Source organism: Schistocerca serialis, chromosome 5 (genome assembly GCF_023864345.2).
Source record: "Schistocerca serialis cubense isolate TAMUIC-IGC-003099 chromosome 5, iqSchSeri2.2, whole genome shotgun sequence".
Classification (NCBI taxonomy): Eukaryota; Metazoa; Arthropoda; class Insecta; order Orthoptera; family Acrididae; genus Schistocerca; species Schistocerca serialis.
Genome location: NC_064642.1, coordinates 37,611,649 through 37,637,140, shown reverse-complemented (window position 1 = coordinate 37,637,140; position 25,492 = coordinate 37,611,649). Strand labels below are relative to the sequence as shown.

The 25,492-nt window shown below is 37.7% G+C and overlaps 1 protein-coding gene across 2 annotated transcripts in view; it reads left to right on the top strand.

Annotated features, from left to right (window-relative positions):
* The window catches only part of LOC126482305 (zinc finger protein 271-like), a 111,079-nt gene extending 88,595 nt beyond the window's left edge, over positions 1-22,484 (top strand). The window contains exon 4 of one of the 2 annotated variants that reach the window (XM_050106337.1): positions 20,526-22,484. In XM_050106337.1, the coding sequence (XP_049962294.1) occupies positions 20,526-22,041 (1,516 nt within the window). In that variant the 3' untranslated portion in view covers positions 22,042-22,484. The remainder of the gene's footprint in view (positions 1-20,525) is intronic. The other variant, XM_050106336.1, reaches the window with a different exon arrangement.
* Positions 22,485-25,492: the final 3,008 nt, after the last annotated feature.

Genomic DNA, 25,492 nt, shown 5'->3' with positions numbered 1-25,492 from the left:
AACTTCAGTTCCCAGTGTTTAGTGGAATCAAAGGTGGCGTGCAGTCATTGTGAATGGGACAAGAAATGAAGCTGACGGTAGCAAAGCTAGAGCTAAAAAGCTTAACTCTATTTTAAAATGTTTCCTTACAAAGGAAAACCCAGGAGAATCATTGCAATTTAATCCTCATACCACCGAAAAGATGAGTGAAATAAGTATTAGTGTCAGTTGTGCTGAGAAACAACTGAAATTGTTAAAACTGAACAAAGCTCCAGGCCCCGATGGAGTCCACATCAAATTCTGTACAGAATTTGCGTATGAGTTAGCCCCTCTCCTAACTATAATCTATTGTAGATCCCTCAAACAAAAAACTGTGTCCAGTAGTAGGAAGAAATCATAGGTCACACCTGTTCACAAGAAGGGTAATAGAAGTGATCCACAGAACTACCATCCAATATCCCTGACATCAGTTTCTTGTAGTTTCGTAAAACACATTCTGTGGTCAAACATAATGAGGTATCTCAAACAGAATGACCTCCTCCATGCCAACCATCATAGATTCTGGAAATCAATTATGCAAAACCCAACTCACTCTTTCCTCAAATGACATACTGAAAGCTTTGGGTCTAGGCAGTCAGGTAGATGCAGTACTACATGATTTCCAGAAAGCATTTGACTCCAGTACCACAAGTACGCTTATTGTCAAAAGTATAATCATATGGGGTATCAAGTGAAATTTGCGACTTGATTGAGGATTTTTTGGTGAGATGGTCGCAGGATGTTAACTTGAATGGAGAGGCATCATCAGATGTAGAAGTTCATATTGTATATTAATGAGCTTGTATACAGTATTAATAGTGTTGGAATTGTGTGGACAATATATTTTGTGTGAAATGGCGGCAAAGTGCATCATGTGGAATATAGCAGATCTCTCTGGTACTATTGTATTCTCTGAATTTTACGTATGTAATTAAATGTTCCTTGGTTGTTGTGTTCAATGTATCTTACCTGGAAGTGCAAATATAGTTATTGGCACTAAATGTGTTTGACTCACTATTAGTTATTCACCTAACAGGTTATGGGACCAGCGATGCATGCGGAATAAGTATACATAATATAATAGTGAGAAAGTAGTGGAAAAGTTCCAAGTAGTGCACTTGCTTGAAGTATGAGTTATCCTTACAAGATGAACACAACTCTTTTGTATTATTCTTTGGTATTATTCTTTTTGTCAAGAAAGATCAAAACTACCGTTAAAATGAGCGCGGCACAAATTCCACAGATTGAAAGACTTATGGGTCACGAAAACTATGCAACGTGGAAATTTGCTGTAGAAGCGTATTTACAGGAAAATTAAAGTGATGTTTGGAGAAAAGAGAACCACTTGCCTGAATATCAAAAGCTCAGATGGAAACCCAGTTCTAAGAAAAGAAGGGAAAGCAGAAAGGTGGAAGGAGTATACAGAGGGTCTATACAAGGACGATGTTCTTGGGGACAATATTATGGAAATGAAAGAGAATGTAGATGAAGATGAAATAGGAGATATGATACTGTGTGAAGAGTTTGACAGAGCACTGAAAGACCTAAGTCGAAACAAGGCCCTGGGAGTAGACAACTTTCCATTAGAACTACTGAAAGCCTTGGGAGAGCCAGGCCTAACAAAACTCTACCACCTAGTGAGCAAAATGTATGAGACAGGCGAAATACCCTCAGACTTCAAGAAGAATATAATAAGTAGAATCCCAAAGAAAGCAGGTGTCGACAGACGTGAAAATTACCGAGCTATCAGTTTAATAAGCCACAGTTGCAAAATACTAACATGAATTCTTTACAGACAAATGGAAAAACTAGTAGAAACTGACCTTGGGGAAAATCAGTTTGGATTCCATAGAAATGTTGGAACACGTGAGACAATACTGACCTTATGACTTATCTTAGAAAATAGATTAAGGAAAGGCAAACATACGTTTCTAGCATTTGTAGACGTGGAGAAAGCTTTTGACAATGTTGACTGGAATATTGTCTTTCAAATTCTGAAGGTGGCAGGGTTAAAATACAGGGAGTGAAAGGCTATTTACAATTTGTACAGAAACCAGAAGGCAGTTATAAGAGTCGAGGGGCATGAAGGGGAAGCAGTAGTAGGGAAGGGAGTGAGACAGGGTTGTAGCCTACCCCGATGTTATTCAATCTGTATATTGAGCAAGCAGTAAAGGAAACAAAAGAAAAATTCGGAGTAGGAATTAAAATCCATGGAGAAGAAATAAAAACTTTGAGGTTCGCCGATGACGTTGTAGTTCTGTCAAAGACAGCAAAGGACCTGGAAGAGCAGTTGAACGGAATGGACAGTGTCTTGAAAGGAAGGTATAAGATGAACATCAACAAAAGCAAAATGAGGATAATGGAATGTAGTCGAATTAAATCAGGTGATGCTGCAGGAATTGGATTAGGAAATGAGACACTGAAAGTAGTAAATGAGTTTTGCTGTTTAGGGAGCAAAATAACGATGGTTGAAGTAGAGAGGATATAAAATGCAGACTGGCAATGGCAAGGAAAGCATTTCTGAAGAAGAGGAGTTTGTTAACATCGAGTATAGATTTAATTGTCAAGAAGTCGTTTCTGAAAGAATTTGTATGGAGTGTAGCCATGTATTGAAGTGAAACGTGGACGATAAATAGTTTAGACAAGAAGAGAATAGAAGGTTTCGAAATGTGGTGCTACAGAAGAAAGCTGAAGATTAGATGGGTAAATCACATAACTAATGAGGAGGTATTGAATAGAATTGGAGAGAAGAGAAATTTGTGGCACAACTTCACTAGAAGAAGGGATCGGTTGGTAGGTCATATTCTGAGGCATCCAGGGATCACCAATTTAGTATTGGAGGGCAGCGTGGAGGGTAAAAATTGTAGAGGGAGACCAAGAGATAAATACACTAAATAGATTCAGAAGGATATAGGTTGCAGTAGGTAGCGGGAGATGAAGAAGCTTGCACAGGATACAGTAGCATGGAGAGCTGCATCAAACCAGTCTCTGGACTGAAGACCAGAACAACAACAACATGTCTTTAATGAGGGATATGACAAAGGGAATACAGAATTATAGTGTAACCAAGGACCCTTGTGAGATATGCATAAAAGGAAAACAAGTGAGACTACCTTTTAAGACTAGTAAAAGTAAATCTACAGATGTCTTACAGTTAATCCATACAGATGTATGTGGCCCGATGGAGTGGGAATCCATTTGTGGGAGCCATTATTTTCTTACATTTATTGATGATCATTCACGATATACTCATGTTTATTTTCTTAGTTCCAAAGACCGAGTAAGTGACATTTTTGAGGAATATTGTAATATGGTCGAAAGGTGGACGGGAAAGAAGATTAAGATCATCAGGTCTGAAACTTCTTGGCAGATCAAAACTGTGTGCCTGACTGTGACTCGAACTCGGGACCTTTGCCTTTCACGGGCAAGTGCTCTACCATCTGAGCTGCTGAAGCACGACTCACGCCCGGTCCTCACAGCTTTACTTCTGCCAGTATCTCGTCTCCCACCTTCCAAACTTTACAGAAGCTCTCCTACGAACCTTGCAGAACTAGCCCTCCTGAAAGAAAGGATACTGTGGAGACATGGCTTAGCCACAGCCTGGGGATGTTTCCAGAATGAGATTTTCACTCTGCAGCGGAGTGTGCGCTGATATGAAACTGTGAGGACCGGGCGAGAATCGTGCTTCAGTAGCTCAGATGGTACAGCACTTGCCTGCGAAAGGCAAAGGTCCTGAGTTCGAGTCTCGGTCGGGCACACAGTTTTGATTTGCCAGGGAGTTTCATACCAGCGCACACTCCGCTGCAGAGTGAAAATCTCTTTGTGGAAACATCCCCAGGCTGTGGCTAAGCCATGTCTCCGCAGTATCCTTTCTTTCAGGAGTGCTAGTTCTGCAAGATTCGCAGGAGAGCTTCTGTAAAGTTTGGAAGGTGAGAGACAAGATACTGGCAGAAGTAAAGCTGTGAGGACCGGGCGTGAGTCGTGCTTCAGTAGCTCAGATGGTAGAGCACTTACCCGTGAAAGGCAAAGGTCCTGAGTTCGAGTCTCGGTCGGGCACACAGTTTTGATCTGCCAGGAAGTTTCATATCAGCGCACACTCTGCTGCAGAGTGAAAAATCTCATTCTGGAATCATCAGGTCTGATAACGGGAGAGTATATGTTAACCAGAAATTGAAGACACTTCTGGAAATAATGGGAACCAGGCATCAGACTACCATAAGGTACACCTCATCTCAAAATGGGGTTGCTGAGAGGGCTAATAGGACCATTGTCGAAAAAGCAATGAGAATGATAACTGATGCTGGATTATCAAAAGATTTTTGGGCAGAGGCAGTATCGACGGCCGTATATTCGTACAATAGATCACCTACAAAAGCATTAAGGAATAAAACCCCATATGAGATATGGATAGGAAGGAAACCTGACCTAAGTTATATAAAGGTTTTTGGGTGTGATGCAATGACGCACATTCCAAAACAGGTAAGAGGAAAATGGGACCCGAAAGCTGAAAAGTATATTTTTGTAGGCTATTGTGAGAATTCAAAGGGCTACTGATTAATGGATCCATTGAATAAAAGGATAGTTACAAGAAGAGATGTAATATTATTTGAAAAAAGAAAGGACTCTGAAGAGGGCAAGACTACTAAGTTAACTGCACCTAGTTCCGAGAGTGAAACCCTATGTGACGACAGAGAAAATGAAGAACAGGAAGAGCACAGTCAAAGGCAAATGGAGACTATTTATGACGACAATCAGTTTGAGGACAAACAAAATGAAGAGAATAATGTAAGGTGTTCTTCTCGTGTACCAAAACTGAAAGAATATCTGGATTTTGAAATGTATGGAGCCCAGTCTTTTAATGATGAGCCAGCAGCAGCAGAAGAACCAATGAGGGGACTGAACTTTCAAGAATGGAAAGAAGCGGCAGAGAGAGAATTGTAATCTTTATCTCAGAACAAAACCTTTGAATGGGTAAATATGCCAGCAGATAAGAAGCCATTACAGTCAAGATGGGTATTCACTTTGAAGAGCTCTGAAATTCATCACCAACATATAAAGCACGACTTGTAATAAAAGGATATTCGCAAAACAGGGGATAGATTACAAAGAAACTTTTTCACCAATATTCAAGTATGCCTCATTGAGATATCTTTTAGCCTTTGCAGCAAAACGAAATTTAACAATTCATCATATGGGTGTAAAAACAGCGCATTTAAATGGGAAATTGGAGGAGGAGATATATGACATTCAACCAAGAGAAGCTATGAAAACCAAATTGGAAAGAGAAAAGATTTGGCGTTTGCAAAAAAGTATTTATGGACTTAAACAGAGTGGATATTGCTGGAATCCATGTCTACATAAAACTCTAAGAAGGCAGATCCCAGTATATACTCTAAAAGGGGAAAGAGAAGGGATAATAATAATGGCAATATGGGTGGATGACTTCTTTATCCTGGCTGAAAACGAAAGTCAGATGAGAATTTTTAAGAAACAGCTACAAACCAAGTTTAAGGTGCATGTTTTGGGAGAAGTTAAACATTACTTAGGTATGCAGATTACTAAGGATGAAGAGAGACAAGAATTGAGAATGAATCAATCATCATATACAGAAAAAACCTTAAAGAAATTTGGCATGAGTGATTGTAAACCCATAACTACTCCAATGGAAGTAGGAGGAAGTTAAATATAAATGGGACAGATGTGGAATGTGATAAGAATGTTCCATATTTAGAAGCAGTAGGGAGTCTGTTATATTTGTCTCAGACATCACATCCTGACCTGCTTTTGATACTAATGCAGTGAGCAGATATTGCAGAGACCCAAAGGAAAAACACTGCAGAGCTGTGAAAAGGATATTCCGATACCTAAGAGGAACTTCAAACAACGAATTAAGGTACCACAGAGAAGGTAATGAAAGACTAGAAGGCTACAGCGATGCAGACTGGGGTAGTGGATTGGGAGATAGGCACTCCACTACTGGCTGTTGTGTTAAATTAATGGGGGGCCTCATTTCATGGTCGTGTCAAAGGCAAAAAACTGTTGCATTGAGTACCGTAGAGGCCGAGTATATGGCGCTGTCTTACACCACACAGGAAGCATTGTGGCTAAGAACGCTAATATGTGAAATAGAATCCTATTTAATAGTGGAACCCATAATGATCTTCTGTGACAATAAAGGAGCCATTAACCTAGCTAAAAATGATGTCACTAGTGCTAGAATAAAACATATTGATATAATCCACCATTTTATTCAGGACCACATACAGCGACAGAACATTGCCGTGGAATACCTGCGCACAGAAGAAATGTTGGCTGCCCTTCTTATAAAACCCTTGGACAAAGAGAAGTTTGAAAAGATTGTGGGACTATTTGGTTTATCTTGTGAAGGCAAGCCACAAAATTTATGTTCAGAGGGGGGATGTTGGAATTGTGTGAACAATATATTTCATGTGAAACAGTGGCAAATTGCATCATGTCGAAAATAATAGACTTCTCTGGTGCTATTGTACACTCTGAGTCTTACGTATGTAATTAAATGTTCCTTGGTTGTTGTGTTCAATGTATTTTACCTGGAAGTGCAAATATAGTTACTGGCACTAAATGTGTTTTACTCACTATTACTTATTCACCTGTGTCAACTCTAACAAATAGTATCGCTGACTTTTTGCAGATGATGCTAGTATCTGTAACGGAGTACTGTCCGAAAGAAGCTGTATAAATATTCTAGTCAGCGCTTGATAAGATTTCAAAGTGGGGCAGAGACTGACAACTTGCGTTAAATGTCCAGAAATGTAAAATTGTGCACTTTACAAAATGAATAACATAGTATCCTATGACTATAATATCAAAGAGTCACAGTAAGAATCGTCAAACTTGTACAAATACCTAGGCGTAACACTTTGTAGCAATATGAAATGGAATGATCACATAGACTCAGTTGTGGCTAAAGCATGTAGCGGACTTCTATTTATTGATAGAATACTGGGGAAGTGCAATCAGTTGACAAAGGAGATTGCTTAAAGATCACTTGTGTGACCCATTCAGGAATATTGCTCAAGTGGGTGGGATCTTACTCAGAAAGAACGAACGGATTATTGAACGTATAAGAGAAGGGCAGCACAAATGGTCACAGGCTTGTTTGACTTGTGGAAGAGTGCCACAAAGTCGCTGAAGAAATTGAACTGGCAGATCTTGAAGGCTGATGTAAACTATTCTGAGAAAGCCTGCTTACAAAATTTGAAGAACTGGCTTTAAATAATGTCTGACTGTAGGAATATACTACAACACTCTACATACTGCTCACATAGGGATCATGAAGACAAGGTCGGATTCATTACAACACGCACAGAGGCATTTAAAAAAAAAAAAAAAAAATCATGCTTCCCACACTCCATATACGAATGGAATGGGAAGAAATTGTAATAAGTAGTACAATAGGACGTACTCTCTGTGAAGTACTTCACAATGGTTTGTAGAGTATAAGCGTAGAAGATTTTATGTGCAACAATAATAAACAGACTCAAGATCAGAGAGGGGCCAAGAGAATGGGGCAGGCTTGGGGGGGGGGATATGGTCAGAAGGAGGTGACACACAAAGAGGATAGATGGAGGAGGAGGAGATTGGCAGAGAGAGGAGGGGGGGGGGGGAGGAGTTAAGGATATATACCCAATTCCCATTCATATTTAGCATTTGCTGTGTTTGCTAGTTTGTTTGTGTGTGTGTGTGTGTGTGTGTGTGTGTGTGTGTATGTGTGTGTTGTGATGCAGCAATTGGCCTGACTAATAGGACCTTGTACGGATCCTCATTTAAACTGGTTCTTAATAATTGTTAAGTAGGATTTTCGAGGTAGCTGACACTGATCGTCAAGGATCTGACAGTTCATGCTTTTCAACATTCCTGTGACACTTTGTTGTGAGCTTTCATGTAGCCTTCTTTGTGTTTCTTCGATATTTCCTGTTAGATGTATTTGGTACAGGTCCTACAGTCTTGAACAAGATTCTAGGATGGATCACACAATCGTTTTGTAAGCAACCTCCTGCTATTACACCAAAGAATCAAATTAAACTATCTGCTTTACTTACTCCTAAGCATAAGTGAGAATTCCATTTCATCTCTCCACCAGTTCCTACAGCCAAGTATTTGATTGATGTGATTGATTTCAATTGTGGCTCACTGATATTGTAGTCATAAACTTTGTTGTTACATTTTGTGGAATGCACAGTATTAAAGTTCTTATAATTTAAAGCAGTTTTCTAGTCTTTACAAACCACTTTGTACTTTTATTAAAACCTGACAGGATATTTGTTCAGTCAGTCAGTGCTTCCTTATAGACAGCTACATCATTTGCAAAAAGTTTGAAGTTACTGTTAACATTCTCTGCCATTTCAGCTGATTCTCAACAGCACTAACACTAATAGTTGTATGAGTTCTCTTTGTAGTAGTGCAAGAATTAAAGCAAGACAGTACTCCTGGATGTTTCTTTGCATAGGAATATTTAAAAACAGAGATTAACATTTTTTGTTTTCCTTTTCTAACCTCAATTTCAGTTCCTGCGTCATCCCCAAGTGTCTGCACATAATTTTGGAACCATTTTTACATGTGATCATAATTTCTTTGGGTTTTGTGGGAGGTCTTTCCACAAGATTCTACTGGTAGTTGTTGCATTGCCCTTCTGATGGTCAAACATGTTTCATTTTGCATCTCTATGCCTGTAGCCCTATAAATTGTTTTACACCTATTGTACAGTAGTCACTGCTTCCTTACATTGTCCGTATACGATATAGGTTCCTTCCTACAACACACACACACACACACACACACACACACACACACACACACACACACACACACACAAAAAAAAACCACATGCGTGCAACACTTAATCAACTATTTTTCCGAACCTGAACCATACTTTCTCTGACATTCCTGTCCAGAGCTAAACGTTTTGACTTCTCCATGAGATATGACACCACTGCCTATTTATCTAGTTCACTGAACATAACAAACATGGTAAGGAAAGTCCTGGCAGAATGTAAATAATTTAGGAGTAAAGGAGACCATTCACCAAACAGTAGACGTGTTGAGTCATCAACAGGCACACAAAGAAGAATGAAAACTTTGCTAACTTTTGGAAGCACAGTGATGAAAATGTGGAGGCAAGGATTGGGAGAGGGTGACAGGACAGAGGAAGGGGATATTGTTGGGTAGAAGATATAGGGGCAGTGGGTTAGCAGGGGCTCAGGCCAGGAGGATTATAAGGAGTGGAGATGTGTTGTGAGGATAATTCCCATGTGTGTAGTTCAGGAAAGCTGGTGCTGGAAGGAAGGATCCAGATGGGTATGGGTTGTGAAGCGTGGATTGAACTCGAGGATGTTGTGCTTAGTTGCATGTTCTCATGTTCCACCACTGGACAGTCAGTTGTGTTCTTGCCCATTTTGGCAGTGTTATGGTGGACAGTTAGTCATGCCTGTATAAAATGCTGTGCTGCAGTATAGCTGGTATGTGTAATGGCCTCTTTGCCACACCACTCCTAGTCCCAACTTCTTGTCACTGGGTTCATATCCCCGTTGAAGACCCAGGTGCAAGAATTCACTACTCAACCACCCTCTGCATCCTACTGTAGTCCTGTCACAGGCTTACCCTGCCCCATCAGAGGAGGGGCCACCTACTTTGTGTCTACCACAAAAAATTAAAAAAACAAACAAATTTCATCAAAAAGTTTTGATCAATAACTTAAAATGTCTGGCAGTAGGCAGCAAGCCAAGTTTTAAATCTAATTTAAAATCATTTCTGCAGGACAGCGCCTTCTATTCCATTGACAAATTTCTATTTAAAATCTGGCAATCAGGAAAGGGAGGAAAAAAGGGTAGTCCCATTAGTAGGATTAAAAATATTAATTTGTTCATTAAAGTTAACACTAATCATGTGTACATATTGTGTAAACTGACTTGTTCCACATCTTTTCCATAAAAGAATCGTTCAAATGATTATGGAACATGTAACTAACTGGTGTAGTAAATGCAGCAGCATAGTTACTAGGATTGAAAAATGCAGAAAAGAGGTGGCCATGAACAGCATAACGTATTCATAAAGAAATGAAGAAAATGTTTAAAATCAGCAGAAGAATATACCTCACTTAGAAATAAATTAACTGAAAATGTGAAAAACTAAAGGGGAAGAGATGGAATACAGATGCCACGAGACAATAGAAACAGAATAATGTAGATAGTGCACACAATCTCCTTAGGGATAGTGTTTACAGGTATAAAAATTTAATGGAAGCCGGAAATAAGATGGAAGTAGTAGCAGTAGTAGTAGTAACTTTATTCATCTGTAAATCTCTTTGTACAAGGCTATAGGACGTGTCAAAATATTTACAAGTTTCGACCAATTTAAAATAAGGTAATTCATATACACATTCATTTACAGACTTCTAGTTAGAGACAGTCATTAGATCTACTCCTGGTATACAATATGTTTCTTACAAGTAACTTATTAAATAATGTAATGCCACACTGTTCACACATCTCACTATTAGTCACTGCACACACTATACACACATTGTGTCATAACACTTCACTCACCACACACACACACTGGTGATCTCTGGGCCATTTTCGGTTCCGCAACTTCCCATTTGCTATCCTGAACAACTGAGTCAGCATCCCTCTATAATGAGTGAGATTTTGGGCTCAGAAAGAAGAGGCGTTGGTATCGTGCTAAGCGTAGCTTGGGGGTAAGTTTTTCTAGAAAAGGAAAAAAGAAGGAAAAACACAGTGTGAAGGTGTTATATGGAATGACAGATGTTTTATAATCATTGTTATTATTCATTTGCATATTTTTACCAAACCCCCACTATGTTTTATCTAAGTAATCCCTCGATGTATAAGATGTATTGCATAACAGGTACTTTTTAGGTGCCCTTTTAAATAAGTGTATTTTTGCAGTTTCTTAAATCTCTTTTGGTAATTTATTGTACAGTTTTACTCCTTGCTGTTTTGAGTTTTATGTTTATTTTTTCTTGGCAAATGTAAGTTGAGTCTAACTCTTGGTCCATGGTCATGTGTACAACTGACTTCAGAAACCAAACTGTGATTCATTTAAAAGATTGTATTAATTCAGATGATTCATTAATCTTTCTTTCATAATTGCTTCTATTATTTTTGGGAATGGTGACAGCAGGGAAATGGGCCAGTAATTTTCTATGTCTTCTGCATTACCTTTCTTAAGCAAAGGTACAACTCTTGCCTGTTTTAACTGCTCTGTATAAGTCATTTATTATATTTGTTAAGGGTCCTTGTATAATCTCTATACATTGTTTCAGTACACACATTGGTACTTCATCTAAGCCTACTGACTTTTTATTTTGTTTAGTTTTTGAACAGATTTATTGTTTTCAGTCCCTGTGGTTGGAAGTAACATAATTGTGTTTAGTGCAACATTATTTACAGGTGTATTATTTGTTATGGGAATTTGTGCTGAAACTTCTCTGCAACACTTGAAAAATGCTCGTTTACATAGTTTCTAAATGTTGTGGATCATTTATTACCTTATCCCCCTCCCTTAGCAGTATGTTATTCTGCGTTTGTATGCCTCTCCCTGTTTCCTTTTTTATAACATCCCAGACTGCTTTGCTTTTATTCTCTGCATTATATGCTCCTTGCATTTTGTTGTTAAATGAATTTTTTGCAGCAGTCAGCATCTTCCTATAGATCTTTTCATATCTGTGATAGAAATTTAAAAATTCTGGATCATTGTGACTCCTTTTCATGGAGCTTAGGTATTTAAGTGTTTGGGATGACTTCTCAATACCTGCTGCTATCCATCTGTTTTGTGAGATGTTGATACAGACGTGCTTACTTTTGGAAATGCCTTTTCAAAGTTCAGTGTAAAAAATGTGGAGAATTTAGAGAATTTCATATTCACATTGGTTTCCCTGTACACTTCATCCAAGCTTCATTTTGCTAGTTCTTTTGAAAAATCTTTTATTTTGATTCCTGAAAGGTGTTGTTTGTTGGCTTGTAGTTTAGGGAATGCTTCGATGCCTGATTTTACTGTTGTTATTTGACAGAGATGGTCTGATAGTCCTAGATCTTTTACAGCTACATCACATTTTTCTCTGTCCATATTTGTGGCCACATGCAATAATTGTAGTGGCCCTTGTTGCACTATTGACCAATAGGGACATGCCAAAACTGTGAAGGATATTTATGAGGGTCCTGCTGGATTCATTTGTGATATTAGTGTTGATGTTAATGTCCCCACACAGAATTATGTTGACCTATGTACTTGAGACTTTATCTAGAACTTCTGTTAATTTATTGAAAAAGGTGTCCACACTACCACTGGGAGATCTATACACACACAAAATGATTAATTTCTTGGTGATCTCAAGCCCTGTTAATTCAATAGCTGCTATTTCAAAGTGTTTGTCTTCGTTTACTGTACTGAGGTTATGTCTTGATTTGAACTGTGTTCCTTTTCTGGTATAAATGCGTGATCTTCCACCCCTTGAAGCAGTTTGCTCTTTCACACAATGATAATACTACATATTGGATTTCTGTGTCTCTACATCATTGCTCAGTAACACAAACTACTATACAGTTCAAAGGTTGGAGCTCAACTTCTAATAGTTGTATTTTATTTTTTATTGATTGCATGTTTTGACAGAGGATTGTTAAGTCTGTGAAATGCCTCATGTTACTCTTTCCAATGGTTTGTTTTTCTTTGTGACATCTGGTATATGTGATATTTGAGGTGTTAAAATCTGTCTTGTGAGTGATAGTTTCAGTATTTTTTAAACTGCTAGAGATACTCCTTAGGCAGGGGAACATATTGTCTGGATTTATCCTAAAAAAGACCTACTTTTCCTACCCATGACAACAGGTATTTGACCAGTGAAATCCCATCTGTTGATAGTCCGAACAGGCACCAGAGAAACATGAGCAAAGTTGGCTGCCCTCAGAGCCATCCCAAAGCTGACATTGATTCACCTCACAGTTTCATCAAGGTCTGGTTGATCATGACGCCAGAACAGCTCAACAAAGTCAGGGAAGCTATCTTGTCCAGGTCACCACCTATGTCATATGCCCCATCTCTGTCCAAACTGTTTCCCGCCCAACCCACTATCACTACATGATCCTCTTTAGTAAAGTCCTTACATAAAGACCCTAAGTACTCTATCACATGACTTAGCCCTAATTTGGCTTGAAGATCCTGGTGGCCTGGTACGCTGCCCCTAAGCTTTCCTGTAACTGAGGGCCTACATCTCGCCCATGGCTACTACCTAGCAGCAGCACTTTCTTCTTCCTAACACTTTGTACATTCCTAGGCTTCTTGGCCTCGGTTGGAGTGTGTTGCACATTTCCTGCTCCTCGTTCTGCCTGAGGCTCTTCTCCACTTAACTCTGGCAGTGGTAGATACCTGTTTTTGGTGTTGATAATAAAACTATCAGATTGCATTCTCTTACTTCCTATCCTCCTACCAGCTGCCAGTTCCCAAGCACCCTCCTCCTCCTTATTTCTCTTGGTCCTTATCAGTTCCTTTGTTGCTTCCTCCAACTGTGCCTGAAGGGCATAGATTTTCCTTTCCTGTTCCCCAGTCCAAATGTTCCTATTGCATAGTCTGCAGTTCCAGGATAGAGCCTCTTCTGTTCTCCCAACTTTCCTCCCACTGCATCCCCCCCCCAACCCAGTGAAAATATTTCCTACAAGATTGGCAATAAATCCCTCTACTCACTACCCTATACTATATCCCACATTTCTTACTCATGGTCAGTTTCAAAAGAATAATTAAGTTTAACGAATGTTTTAAATTTGTCAAGGACGCGAGATTAGCTGTATGTAATCAAAGAACGACACAAAGCTCTTATGTGCGGTTGTTGTTGTTTTTATACTGATTTAGAGATACGATGACAGGAGAATGAATTATTAATTACTTTGCTTTTAGAGAATTTACATTATCAAGTGTGTTTGGTCAGGTTTTTAAACGTTTATAACTCAGAAAATTTAGGCCTAAATCATGTCTATCTAACTAGTAGACAATGTGAAATGTGTTAGTTAAATACAATTTAGAAACGTATAATTACACTTTTATTGTGACAATAGACACTGATGAAACTAGTAGCTGTCTTTTTTAACGAATTTTGCACTATCAAGAAAACTTGAATAGAATTTTTTGTGTTTATGTCACAAAATTTTGGGTTATGTCGCGATTATCGGGACAATCTCTGCTGGGATGCTAATATTCAGTTGTGTGACAAGAAAGGACACTACAGCAAGTATACAAAACAAAGAAAATTTAACACTATTTCCTCTTAAATAAGTTTTTCTAGTGGTCGAAGAAAATACCTGTGATCTCACTCAGCAGCCATCGTGAAGAAGATGGAAACAATACTTGTAGTATCCTTACGCTTTTCATTCTCTATTTTGGATTCCTTCAGTGTCTCTTTTTTCTGTTTAAAATGAGGGTCTTGGTTCAATAAAGACACTTTGGTTTGATGACATTGTTGTAACATCTCAGTCTGGTGTATTTTGTGCTGCTTAAAAGCTGTTTCCATTTTTGACAACAAATTTCATAATTTATGTTTTCCAGTCCATTTTCCTGAAAAGTCTCACTAAGTATTTGAGCTGAGAATCCCTCTCAGTTTTTTCATATTTAGTTTTCAGAATTTTTGGTGCCATGTTGGTTCTGGATATGTATTTCATTTTCTTTCTTTCTTTTTTTCTCCAAATGACATTTGGAGCCCTACCGTTTCTGCTGTTTCCTTAAGAATTTTTCTTTGATTTTGTTGTAGTAAAATAAAATTGTTGTATCATACACATTATATTTATTGAAAGAAAAACTGCATTCACCAACAAAACAGTAACTGAGCATTACTATAACAACACTTTGATTATCTCTTTAAATAAATCCAATCATTTTATAGAAATAAATGAACAGAATGAACAAAAGAGCTCTTTCCACTTGTTTGTCTCTTAACAGTTTTCGTGCTGCTTGAATGTCCTGATAGAGAATTGCGAGGTCTTCAGCGAAAACTAAGCAACCTATTGTAAGATGTTTTCTTCCTAAGACTTAATTTTGTCAATAAATAACAAGGCAAATTTAGTGATGTTTGCCTATGATACAAGTATCTTAATCAAGTGCGTCAAATCCTCATTACAGTTTACAACTGAAACATTAACCCAACAAGTATACAAACGGGTCACAGCAAGTAATCTTATCATTAAGCTGTTCAAAACAAATTTAATGCAGTTCCACACTCCAAATAAAAAGTTAAAAGTTTTTGAAATAGATATCAATGGTCATAAAATAAATGTAACTTCACATATAAGATTTCTAAGCATACAAATGGCTAATAAATTCAGATCAAATGAACATATTGATTAATCCCCTGCGGAAGAAACTAAGCCCAGCATGCTTTGCAGTAATATCTATTTTGCCCTATCTCGACAGGTAAACTATAATGATATATTTCAGAATACAATTCAGTTATCAGTTGCAAATATATTTTTATTTTGCTTTACTACAAACTAAACTCCGAACAGGCCATGAAGGGCCAATGATACCGGCTGGCGGCCGTGGGCCAATGATACCGATTGGCGGCCGTGTCATCCTCAGCCCACAGGCATCACCAGATGCAGATATGGAGGGGCATGTGGTCAGCACACTGCTCTCCCGGCTGTATGTCAGTTTACAAGACTGGAACTGCTGCTTCACAATCAAGTAGCTACTCTGTTTGCCTCACAAGAGCTGAGTGGACCCCGCATGCTGGCAGCACTCAGTGGACCGGATGGTCACCCATCCAAGTGCTAGCTCAGCCCGAAGCGATTAACTTCAGGGATCTGATGGGAACTGGTGTTACCATTGCAGCAAGGGCATTGGCATTTCACTTTACTAGTTTTGGCAAATTAATTTATCATCTTCAAAAGCCTACAAAATTAGGCATAATATAAATCTTTACACTTTGGCCATACATTTAAGTAAAGTATAAGGAGTAAAATGCATAAAATTACTTAGTATTGGTTTAGCAGATGTAAGTATCTTCTTAGTAGAAGCATAGTGCCATGATATTTCCAAAAATGTACATACTGTATGTGATTATTGTAAACACAGGTTGACAGTTTACAGTAATTGAGCCACATCTACATGCATGTCAAGCTGTTGTGCTAGCAGCAAGGAACATATATAAAAGCATATAAAAAGTATAACTAAGATATATAAAGAACTTATAAATAATACATTTGGAAAAACATGGCGCATAGTTCTGATATATAAAAGGAATGAGCTAATTTTCGCATTTTGGAATAGATGATGTGCATTCAAAAGGTGTCTGTTATTTAATGCAAGTTGATCATTTAAAAAAATCTTTTCTCTTTAGGTGCTAATATTTATATATTCCAAATTCTTCAGGATGTTTCATGTTGTTGCCTGTAAACTATATGCAAAAGTTCCACGTCAAGCAAGGATGGAGGAGGAAGAGTGTGTTTTCCTATTTTGAGATGCTCCGCAAAAGTTGACTTTAATGAATTCTCGATGATAAGACTCACGCAACTAGGTCTTAAATGCCCTCCCTCTTTGTCCTTGAAAGAAAGAAAAAAAAAAAAAATTGGGCGTTTATTACATTGTATTTTGTATATTCCTGATTTGAGAAATCTGTCACGTTTCCACTCTCTGATCTTGTGTGGTATAATATTATGGGTAAATGCCACAAATGTCGAAAAAGTTTTTAAAAAACAATCTTTGAGGTTGAGCTGTGGTGTTACAAATTGGTCGTCCTGTAGGTACTTGTTCAGTATCCTTAGTATACTGATATTCACAAGTCAGTACATCTACTCATTGATGATATTTGTAATCAACAACAAAAAACTTTTCCAGACTAATAGTAATATTAAAAATCATGACTTGAACAGAAGCAGTTCTTTCACAATGTCTCAGTAACTGTCAGTATAGTATAAAAAAAGATTTATCCAGCCTGGAATAAGGATTTACTATAACCTCTCATTGAATGTAGAAAAGGACAATAACAACCATAATGAATTCAAGAAGAAACAGAAACAGTTCCCCCTGTACCATAGGCCTATTGTATATGTAAATGAATCTCTAGATCTATAGGTTTTGTAGAAGGTGTTTTATATTGTAAATAGTGTTGTAATATTGCATGCTAATGTATGTTATATTGTATACCATATATGTGTGTTATTTATAGCATTATTTGTTTTTCTCCATGCAGTAGTTGGCATTAGCTATCTTCATATTTGATACATGTTGTATAAAATGAAGTCTTCAATTAGTAATTGCATAACAGAAAATATAATAAACTACAATTCACATTTGTGTAATCCCTATGAGTAGTGTAGGTACAAAGTGAAAAAGTGATTTGTCCCACTGCTCAATACAAAATGTATCCTGCTGTAAGTTTTTCTGTAAGGCATGTACATTTCACAATTTAAAAGTGTGCAAATGGATAGTATTTTCATCTTTATATAATCCTACATAAACACTGATGCATGCTTCATATTGTCTGGTGGACTGAGTAATATACATATAAGACAAACAGTTGTTTAAAAAACACATGTGTTTGCAGAAAAAGTTGCCCTGAATTTTTATTTAGGTTTTACAGCTATAATATGAAAAATAAAATAAAAGTTCAATAGTGACAATTATGTATCCCACCTTGTTCCTACTAAAACAACAAAAACGCTAGCTGAGAGAAGCTCTCCAGAATTAATTTAGGCATTTACAATTACACAAATTTTCTTTCTTGTGTACTATTAACTATTTAGTTTAACAATAATGGAAATTCCTGGATGGAGCAATACATAAAATATGGGAAAGGCAGCCACTCATCTATAAGGAATTGAGGCATGGATCACAGAAACGCGTTAACAGAAAACAGCATTTACACTAGCCTTTGAGTGCTAGCTCTTTTTGTAGCAAAAATACACACCTTTGCACATACAGACACCCAAATGCACACTGTCATGGCTATGGCAAGAGCTAGTGTGAACGCTGTTTTAACTATTTAGTTTTATTTCCTACACTTCTCTGTAACTCGAGCACCATCATGTAATGCTTGGGAAGCTCGTTTTCCTAAACATCAGCCACACCATCTTCTTCATTTCTGTGTAGTCTGCTGCCAAAACTGCAAGTCCACAACCATCCACCAATCCTCTTGCCCTCTGTATATGCTTTGTCAGTTTGCCCTGTGTATTTGCTTTGACAGTCACGTTTGTGTGAGTATTTCAAAGTTTTTCAAAGTAAGCATTTCAAAGTAGGAGCTATGATTGAATTCACTCTGCTGATTGAGCAGTATTTCAAAAGTCCTTTTCTTATGACAAAAAATTGCTAACTCTTCCAACAAGTTAAGTAGATGGCCTGTAGGAAATTTAAGCAATATGTCCAGCTATTCTGAATGTTTCTGTCTGAATATTTGTTAGTTGGCAGATGTGTACGAAGACAGTTTTGTTATTTTGATGTTTATATTCTTTAAATGAGGTTGAAACACTTCTGCCAGTTTATATATTTCCATTCGAACTTTTGATATCGTACTTTATACGGTCCTGAACTGGGTAATTTACTTTTACTTTTTTTTATTTTGTGCTAGGTTAAAATGTGATTAACTGAAAACTGACCCTGATGTTAGTATCCCTGAAACTCCTGACAATTTGGTCTGAAACTGTCCAATTATAGGTCATCATGAGGTATTTTTCATTTTTGCCAGCTGCTTCATATATAATGTCTCTTGCTTTTTGTGAATAGTCCACTTTTTGTTTGAGGTTAATATTCCTTTTTATAATGTCGTCTTCTATATACCAAATGCTGCTGCCACTTTTCTTACAATATTAAACCCTTTTTTAATTTTGTCATCATCAGTGCTAATTTCATCACCCTTTTCAGCATAGCCTGAAAATATGCCTGGTTGTATCCCTTTGAGTGGCACGAGTGTTCTTAATAATGGTATCCGTAGTAAACTTCCAAAAAATTCCAGATTTACCTGTCATTGTGCATGGAAACAGTTAAATCTAGGAAGTTAATTCTGTTACATTTGCTGCAATAAATCTGAAGATAGCTAACACTGAAACCAGTAATCATAACAAAATGCATAAGGGCTACCCACATCTTTAGGTTGCAACTAGAAGAGTACCTGATGCTAATTCGATTGATGTTCTGTCATGTTTAACTTGTCAGATAAGTTGTCTTTTAGGGAAAGGTGTTTACCTGACACTAATTCAGTTGATGTGCTGTCATGTTTAAATTCTCAGATAAGTAGTCTTTTAGTGAAAGGTGTTTTGTCACAAATATTAATAATAATAATAGATTTATTGTAGCCAAACTGGCCATTTAGTTTGTGAAGTACAAGAATTATTCTCTATTTACTATTATTATTCTTAGTCACTACAGAATTTCACCAGCTATTCTGTTCTCATCCTACAGATTAACACATGATATCTCTCACACTGGTCACTGCACCTCGCACATATACAGCTCGTGCTGGGCTCGTGAAAACTCGGTGTTGCACGGTTTGTGGTAACCATGCACGGAGAGTCTTGTCACTACATGGCGGAGTTCGTATCCTCCCTGTGTCCATTCACAGTTTGTCATGGCATCTGTAACATAGAAATCATTTCATACCTTGCATTTCTTCTCGTGTAGTTCCGTCAATAAGTCCTGTTAGGCTGTCATCACTGGTAGTAAGTGCTTCAGTCGCAGTTCTTCTATGAAGAAGGGCTCTCTGGCCAATTCAAACACAAGGCTCGAGAGTGTGTACTTGGAGAGACATAGCACCCTTTTTAAGTAAGTAGCCTTCAGCTTCCCTTTTTAAGTAAGTAGCCTTCAGCTTCTCTATTTTTTCGAGATCTGTCTTCTTCAGATGAATCTATATGTTTTCCAATTCATAAATTGCAACAGGTTCAACTTCGAGTTCAAACAGTCGTAGGGCTGTTTCCAGGAAGAGTTTGCCTGTCGACTTGTCATCATTTATGGCTCTTGTTGCGCCTCTGGCTCTGTAGTTTATGTGGCATGTGAATACTGTTCCCAGTGACTCTCAGAAATGATCCTTTTATGTTCCATTCTCTCTTTTTCTCAGAGAAACTCAAATAAGTGCACCAAAACCCCACAGTTTAGGTAAGAGACTTGTGAGCAACACATGGTACATGATATTTAGTGTACAATGATAGGTGAAACCATAAGAGATATATTAGAAAATGTCGAGGTGCAAGATGCTATAGATCTTGAGATACTACTCTTTTGTCTCAACCAAGTGAGGTGGGGCAGTGGTTAGCACACTGGACTCACATTCAGGACGACGACGGTTCAAATATGCTTCTGATCATCCTGATTTATTGGTTTTGTTTGCATCTAATTTTCTGACTGAAATTGTCATGTTATATATAGTATTATCAAATTGTTACCATGTCATATACTCTCAGTTGACATTTCCCTTTAATTTACGTTTTCTAGCAATTGAAATTTGATGTGATATTTATAGTTTTCAAAATTTTACACAGGCCACAAAATACGTTGAAGACTCTCGCCCAACCACAGCCAGATGGCAAGTCTGGGAAGAGACAAAAACATGATGGATTGATGAAAACAAGAGCAGCACCTTTAGCAGGAAATTTAGACTTACAGTGGTGCAACTTTTGCCAGAAGTATCTAAAAACTAAGAAAATATTTAGGCAGCACAATGCCATAGTCCACAATATGGTAAGGTCACCAACATATAAATGCAAATGCAAAAGGAAATTTCATTCACTGTTGGAAGTGCTTACACATCAACAGACTCATTTAAAAGTAAAAATTAGCGTCACAGAAGATATGTTGCTGAAATGTAATTTATGTGACAAGAAATTCGCCGATAATTCAATTTTAAAATTACATTTAACCACACACAGTGAAAAATTTAACAAGAAATCTTCATTCAAATCCTATACTGATAAATTAGATATTATAAAACAGTTCAAAATAGGACAAAAAGAGAAGAGCATTACTAATCTGACTACTTCGCCACCTGAGCTATTTGTTTGTGATCATTGCCGGCAAATCTTTGAAACTGCTTCATCCCTTTCACTGCATTTAAATTCCAAGTGTTGTTTCATTTTGTGTGATTGTGTTTCTGGTGAGAACAGTTCCAAAAATAACAGAGTTAATCAAATAAAAGAAATTATGCAGTCAACTATAGAAAATGTTTCATTGGACAATACAGAGATGTCTTCTAAAGTCTCGTACAATATGGATAGTCCATTAGACAACACAGCATCTGCAACATCCCTGGAAACTTCAACTGTTCATAGTAGTACTCATCCCTCAGATAACACAGTAACTGAAATAAATGAGAAAGCTTCAGCAGATCATAATAACTCATTATGTGCATCCCAGGTTAACCAGTGTACACTTTGTGCTAAGGTGTATAGCTCTAAAAAATTGCTGAAAAAACACCAGAAAATTCACATTGCAGCAGAAGCAACAGATTTGTCCTGCACTTTTTGCAATAGAAAATTCGTGAATCGTGCAGGTTTAATATCTCATCTTCATACACATTCAGGTGATGAATCTTATCACTGTAAATATTGCACCAAAATATACTCAAACAAGCAAGTATTTCTCAGCCACAAGTGCCTCAATAACAAAGTATACCCATTTTGTGATGTACAGTTGTCTCAGTATGCAATAGAATACACACCCCAGCCACATCGAAACAATGAAGGATATGTAAATTTACTACATGAAAATGATCTTCGAAAAGCAAAACAAATAAACGCACCTAGCAGCAGCCTGGGACAGTCAGAGGAGACAGAGACAGACTACGCTCATTGTGCACAATTTCCAAACAGAAATAAGAATTATAATCGAAATAACAATCGTAAACGCTTAAAGAAAAATACTAGTGAACACAGTCGTGCATCCAACATTAGCAGAAACGAGAATTGCATGAAATGTCCTTTCTGTCACCATTTAGTAAACCCAGAATCTATGTATCGACACATTTATGAAAATCATCCTGATTCAAATAACATCACGTAATAAAACAATTTTACATTTCTTAAACAAAACATGCAGATTTTGTAAGAGGGATTAAATCTGTGGCAAAACAGATGAATCACTCATGAACACAAGATCAACTGATCAGTGTTCTCAATGTTTGCCACCTTAAGAATGTGTACATTATATTGAACTTCCAAATTTTGATAAAATTTAAGTTAATATGTACATCAACTTCATGCAAATGATTTCATCTATTAATTAATGCAACATTTTTGAGAATGAATATAAAATCATAGAAAATGCAGTCTACATTAAAATTAGTCGTACAGCAACAATATTTTATAAATTATAGTATAATTTTATTTAAGCATTTATCCTCCAAATAACAATTGCTACATAGACATATTATGTATGTTACGTGATTTGAAACATACGTAATTTTAGGGTGTTATTAATATGCAAATAATGCAGTGGAACATATATCAATGTATACAGAACAGAAGAGGATAGTAAGGTTGTATAATTTGTCTTGCATTTTATATTAAAATGCTTTTACTGCACAGTGTAAGAACTTCTTATTTTTTTCTGTATTGTGAGAGACTGTAAATGCAAATGCGTTGGTATGCTAAAATTCTGAATCTTTGGTTATTTTACTACTTAATGCTATAATTTTTAATTCTTTAAGTGCTGCAAACATCTTCAAACCCACAGGCCTGCCTTTCTGACAGTGCTGTAAATGTAATAATTTATCGCCCCTAGTTGACCACTGGGCAAGAAGAATATGTGTACAAGAGTTATGCTTGTTTGCCAGTGTTGTTTGGACATGTTAACATGCAGAGACATATTTTTGTGCCTGAATAACTCAACAGCTGATTGAAGTTCAGGTTGTTTAGTTGGACTGATTATGTGCTAACTATTTTTCAGTATTGACATTGTACTGTTCTAATTTTTGCTCGGTGGTTTGACACAGGGAGAGTGTGATTCAGGTTTTCTAAAGAAAAAAGAAATAATGTATTATCATAATTTCAAAGTCGAAGAAAGCATAAAGATAGTGGGACTGCCAGTGAAATTTTTTATACCAACAATCATGATGACTTCTACAGAACCTCAGAGTAACCATCTCCAACTATGTAATTTGGCGTATAGCTATAACACCTCAGTCTGTATTTCATATAAAAGGTGCAGTTGATTGTTATCTGGCATCTGAAGAGATTTAGTTGAGAAACAGAAGGGATTCTACATGTGTATTTGAATATTTAGATTCAATTAGTTAGTACTTAAAAGATTACATCACCCAAAAGATTACATCACCCATCATAATATAACAGAAGACTTGCTGATATTTATAGTAAATGAAATCAAATCAATCTATTTTATTCACACAACAATACTCAAGAATGTGTTCCTTCTTGGTTGATGTAGAGAGATTTTGCAGTTCATGAATGTTGTTACTTCATTTCTATTTGTCATCTCATGGCCTGGATAAAAAAAGACTGAAAAGGCTCCAGAGATGGTACTGTACTGACACTGGTACCAGTAGCCTTTGAGGTACCTTGGTTCTTCCAACAGAGAAGCCAGACTGATGTTTGTGGAGGTTCCCTGCCATAAGTGGGATGGAAGGAGCAGACGCCCATCATCCGTGTCAAGCTGTTGGAGGCCCTGATGCAGGTGGCTGTCACTGTTGTGCGCATCTCGATAGTGGAGATGCAGCATCTTGCCTGCAATCCCAGCTGTCATCCCTGTTGTGCTGCATTGGACCCCTGAATCCAACCTCGGGTCCACATAAGAGTGCGAACTCACACTGGGATGCTCATGCGAAATGGCATCACTTGCTCTTCGGCACACTCAGCTGGTGGGAAGAGAAGATCAAGCAGTGCCTGATGAAGACACCCGTGTAATAATTCTGCAGTGTTATGACCATGGGTACTGACCTGAATCCGATTTAGCTGCTCCATAGCTTTTGCCATTCACATTTTAAAAGTGTAAATGAATCATTTTGCCGAGCCATTAGAAGGTGGATAAAGGGGTGGGATGTCACGTGCTTAATCCCATTGCAAGTGTAGGATCACATGAACTTGGATGCCATGAAGTAAGATCTGTTGTCCGTAACCGAGGTGGGGGAGGGGAGGAGGTGCTACTTTGATAATCCCTTACTATTGCTGATGTTGTCTGCTGCTGCCTGACAACATAAGGAAAATAAGGAAAGGAGTCCACCACAATAAATCACAATATTCCAAGGAAGAGGCAAGTGACATCCACATGGCTGTGGTCCCACAGCTGAGTAGGTCCTGACTGCGGACAATAAGACAGTGGGGGTGGGCAGGGAGGGGGCTGATTGAATGCTTGGCAAGCTGTACAGTGACATATTACCTGTGTAACCATGTCATTCATACGTGGCCAGTAGACAAAGTGTTGGGCCAGATGCTTCATCTTGATGGTCCCCCAATGCAACTGGTGTAGTAGCTCAACACTCATTGCAGCAGGGATGTCACACCATCAACCGGAAATTGTCATCTTCTTGCATTAGTAGCAGGATGACATGATAAATTTTATGTTCTCGGATGACAAAGCATTAGTGAGACAAGGGTACTGTGGCCAACAGCTTGCTGGTTCTTTCTGTGCAGATATGTTGGAGAAGTGAGATCAAGCATGGATGCTGCTGCAACATTTTTAGAATGATTGGAAAATCTTCCAAGAATTGCTCTGTTTGGGTGTTTATCTGTAAATAGACCATTGCCTACCTTTCAAAATCTGGGCCTGTAGGAAGCTGAGAGAAAGCATTTGCTTTTGAATGTTGGCTGGACAGTTGGTACTATATAGAGTACTCATAGTTTGATTACTACAAAGCCCACCAATGCAGGTGATAAGCAGTGCATTCTTGCAGCTTAACCTTGGGTCCAAACTGTGATAATAATGGTTTGTTCTCCGTAGTTAAATGGAACTTCTGGCAATACAAAAAAGGTGAAATTTGTGCACACAAAAAATGATGCCTGATGTCTCTTTTTCAGTTTGGGAGTAATGTTTCTGGGCCTGATTTAATGTTTTAAACATAAGTGCTTTAGGTTTTTCAGTACCATTGACAAGCTTGTGAGACATCTACGCCATGCAATGAGGTATCTGTAGGCAGAATTAACAGTAAGTGAAGCTGGTACTTTGTTCCAAACTGAAGCCTTGATTTCAAGGTCTGAAATGCCTTCTCAGAAACAGTCAACCAATGAAAGGGAACCCAAATGCAACATAAATGATTTAATGGACAGGTGATAAAAGCCACCAGGCATAATAGTTAACCTTGCCTGAAAATACTTGCAGATCTTTTACTCACTTGGGGACCAGCGTTTTGTGTATTTCCATGACATACTCTTGTGTGGGTCGTAGGCCCTATTTACTGAGAATGTTGTTGAGGTGAGTAACACAAGTCTGGAAAAGGAGCATTTTGAATAATTAAGCTTGAGTGCTGCAAAAGCAGGATACAAATTGTGTTCGTGTTCTT